Here is a 2,395-nt window from a genome sequence, read left to right on the forward strand (position 1 = left end):
TCACCATCCCAGCTTCCTGCCAGGCCTCAACTTCAGCAACTGCAGCCGTCGGGCCCTGGAGCGGGCCCTCCTGGGGGGGCTGGGCAGCTGCCTCTTCGAGCGGCTGCACAGCCTGCCGTCCATGGCCACCGTGTGCGGGAACATGTTGGTGGAGCCGGGGGAGCAGTGTGACTGCGGCTTCCCGGATGTGAGCCCCTCCCCGCTCACTTCTGTGCCCTCACCCTGGCTCATTTCCCAGCTCTGAGCCTCCGGAGCCCCTCTGTGGCCCTAAAGGGACCACCCACCCCTCCGCACCCCTCCCTGCCTGCAGGGACACGCATGCATTGCTGGGCTCTCGGCAGCTGGGGCAGAGGGGAGGAGGGGGCTCTCGGCACCCCCCAGCCCTGCCCGACGCAGCCCCTGTGCCCGCAGGAGTGCACCGACCCCTGCTGCGACTACTTCACCTGCCAGCTGAGGCCCGGGGCGCGCTGTGCGTCCGGCGGGCTCTGTTGTCAGAACTGCCAGGTGGGTCACCTGCTGGGGGCCCGGCGGGAACGGTCGCGGCGACTCCCGGGGCCTGGCCGGAGCCGCCCGGTGCCCACTCTGACGCCCCCCCCCAACCCCCACAGCTGCGCCCCGCCGGCTGGCAGTGCCGCCCCGCCAGAGGGGACTGCGACCTGGCAGAGCTCTGCTCAGGCGACAGCCCCCAGTGCCCTCCCGACGTGAGCCTGGGGGACGGCGAGCCGTGTGCAGGCGGCCAGGCCGTGTGCGTGCAGGGCCGCTGCGCCTCCTACGCCCGGCAGTGCCAGGCTCTCTGGGGACCCGGGGCCCAGCCCGCCACGCCGCTCTGCCTTCGTACGGCCAACACGAGAGGGGACGCCTTCGGGAACTGTGGGCGCAGCCCTGACGGGGGCTACCTGCCCTGCGCCCCCAAGTGAGTGAGGAAACCTGGATTCTCCTCTGGGTCCACGGGAGCCCTGGCCTGACCCCCACCTCCTCCTGCCTCAGAGACGCCGTGTGCGGGCAGCTCCAGTGCCAGGGGGGCGGGGCCCAGCCGCTGCTGGGCGAGGCCCGGGATCTGCACTGGGAGACGCTGGAAGCCAACGGGACGCGGCTCAGGCAGAACTGCAGCCGGGCCCACCTGGACCTCGGCAACGACGTGGCCCAGCCGCTCCTGACCCTGCCCGGCACAGCCTGTGGCCCCGACCTGGTGAGCAGTCCGCGCGGGCAACACTGGGAGGGGCGGGGTGTCCGGACCACGGCGAGGAGCACCCAGGCCTCACTGTCCCCACCCCCCTCCCCCGGGCCCAGGGAAAAGGCAGAGACTCTGAGGGGGGTTCAGGGTCTTCGTTTGGCCTGAGCAAAGTCCTGTCCTCCCGTGGGCCTGGGTTTCTCCATCCACCGCTCAGCCGCGCTGACCTCCCAGGGCCAGTAAAGCTTCGTGAGAACCCAATCCGTGTCCTTCCCCGCCGGCCAGGTGTGCATCGACCATCAGTGCCAGCCCGTGGGTCTCCTGGGAGCGCAGGAATGTCGAAGCAAATGCCATGGGCACGGGGTGAGCTGGCACGGGCGAGACGGGAGGGCAGCAGGCAGCCTCCGGGGACAAAAACAATAACGGACGTGGGAAACGCACACACACCTAGCTTCCGGTCCTTGCTCCGCTGCTTCCTGGCTGTGTGACCTCGGGCAGATTATTAACCTGTCTGAGCTCAGCTTCCTCAGCTATCCAGCGGGTGTAGTAACAGTACCCACTTCCTGGGTGCGTGAGAGGATATGGGAGCCCCTGGGACAGGGCCCGGCATGTTCCTCAGACTTCGTCTTGTCTGCGTGGATAAACAGCCCCTCTCTCCACCCGGTCACCCCAGCGTCCCTTCCGGTTGTGCACTTAGGAGCTCTGAAAAGCTGGGACGGGGGACTGCAGCCCCAGAGGGTAGAGCCCCTCATTACTTAACCTGCACCCCTAGGTCTGTGACAGCAAAGGACACTGCCACTGCGAGGAGGGCTGGGCGCCCCCAGACTGTGCCAACCGCATCAGAGGTAGCAGGGGGAGGGGCGGGCGGCGGGCACCGTGGCTTCCTTACCCCCTCCCTTTTCCTGACCCCTTCAGGTTCTCTATCACCTTACCTCCCTCCCCACCTGCCACCCCCTCCTGGGTGTAGGGCCCGAGCCCCGCCCACCTTCACCCCGCCCCCCGCCCCCCAGCAGCCAGCTCCCTGACCACAGGGCTGCTCCTCAGCCTCCTGCTGCTGGTGGCCCTGATGCTCCTTGGCGCCAGCTACTGGCACCGCGGCCGCCTGCGCCAGCGGCTCTGTCAGCTCAAAGGACCCAGCTGCCAGTACAGGTACCGGGTTGCTGCTGCTGCACCCTCCACAGCCCTGCTGGGCACAGCGGCCGGGGGGGGCCTGGCCCCCCCCCC

The 2,395-nt window shown here is 69.1% G+C and overlaps 1 protein-coding gene across 1 annotated transcript in view; it reads left to right on the forward strand.

Annotated features, from left to right (window-relative positions):
• Positions 1-2,395, forward strand: part of ADAM15 (ADAM metallopeptidase domain 15) — a 9,647-nt gene that overhangs the window by 4,833 nt on the left and 2,419 nt on the right. Inside the window, 7 exon segments of the mRNA XM_077764056.1 lie at positions 1-187; positions 412-504; positions 609-913; positions 988-1,189; positions 1,457-1,534; positions 1,944-2,016; positions 2,182-2,320. The exon segment at positions 1-187 is cut by the window's left edge and continues 17 nt beyond it. Coding sequence (XP_077620182.1) covers positions 1-187; positions 412-504; positions 609-913; positions 988-1,189; positions 1,457-1,534; positions 1,944-2,016; positions 2,182-2,320 — 1,077 coding nt within the window.

Source organism: Crocuta crocuta, unplaced genomic scaffold, assembly GCF_008692635.1.
Source record: "Crocuta crocuta isolate KB4526 unplaced genomic scaffold, BGI_CrCroc_1.0 scaffold528, whole genome shotgun sequence".
Taxonomy (NCBI): domain Eukaryota; kingdom Metazoa; phylum Chordata; class Mammalia; order Carnivora; family Hyaenidae; genus Crocuta; species Crocuta crocuta.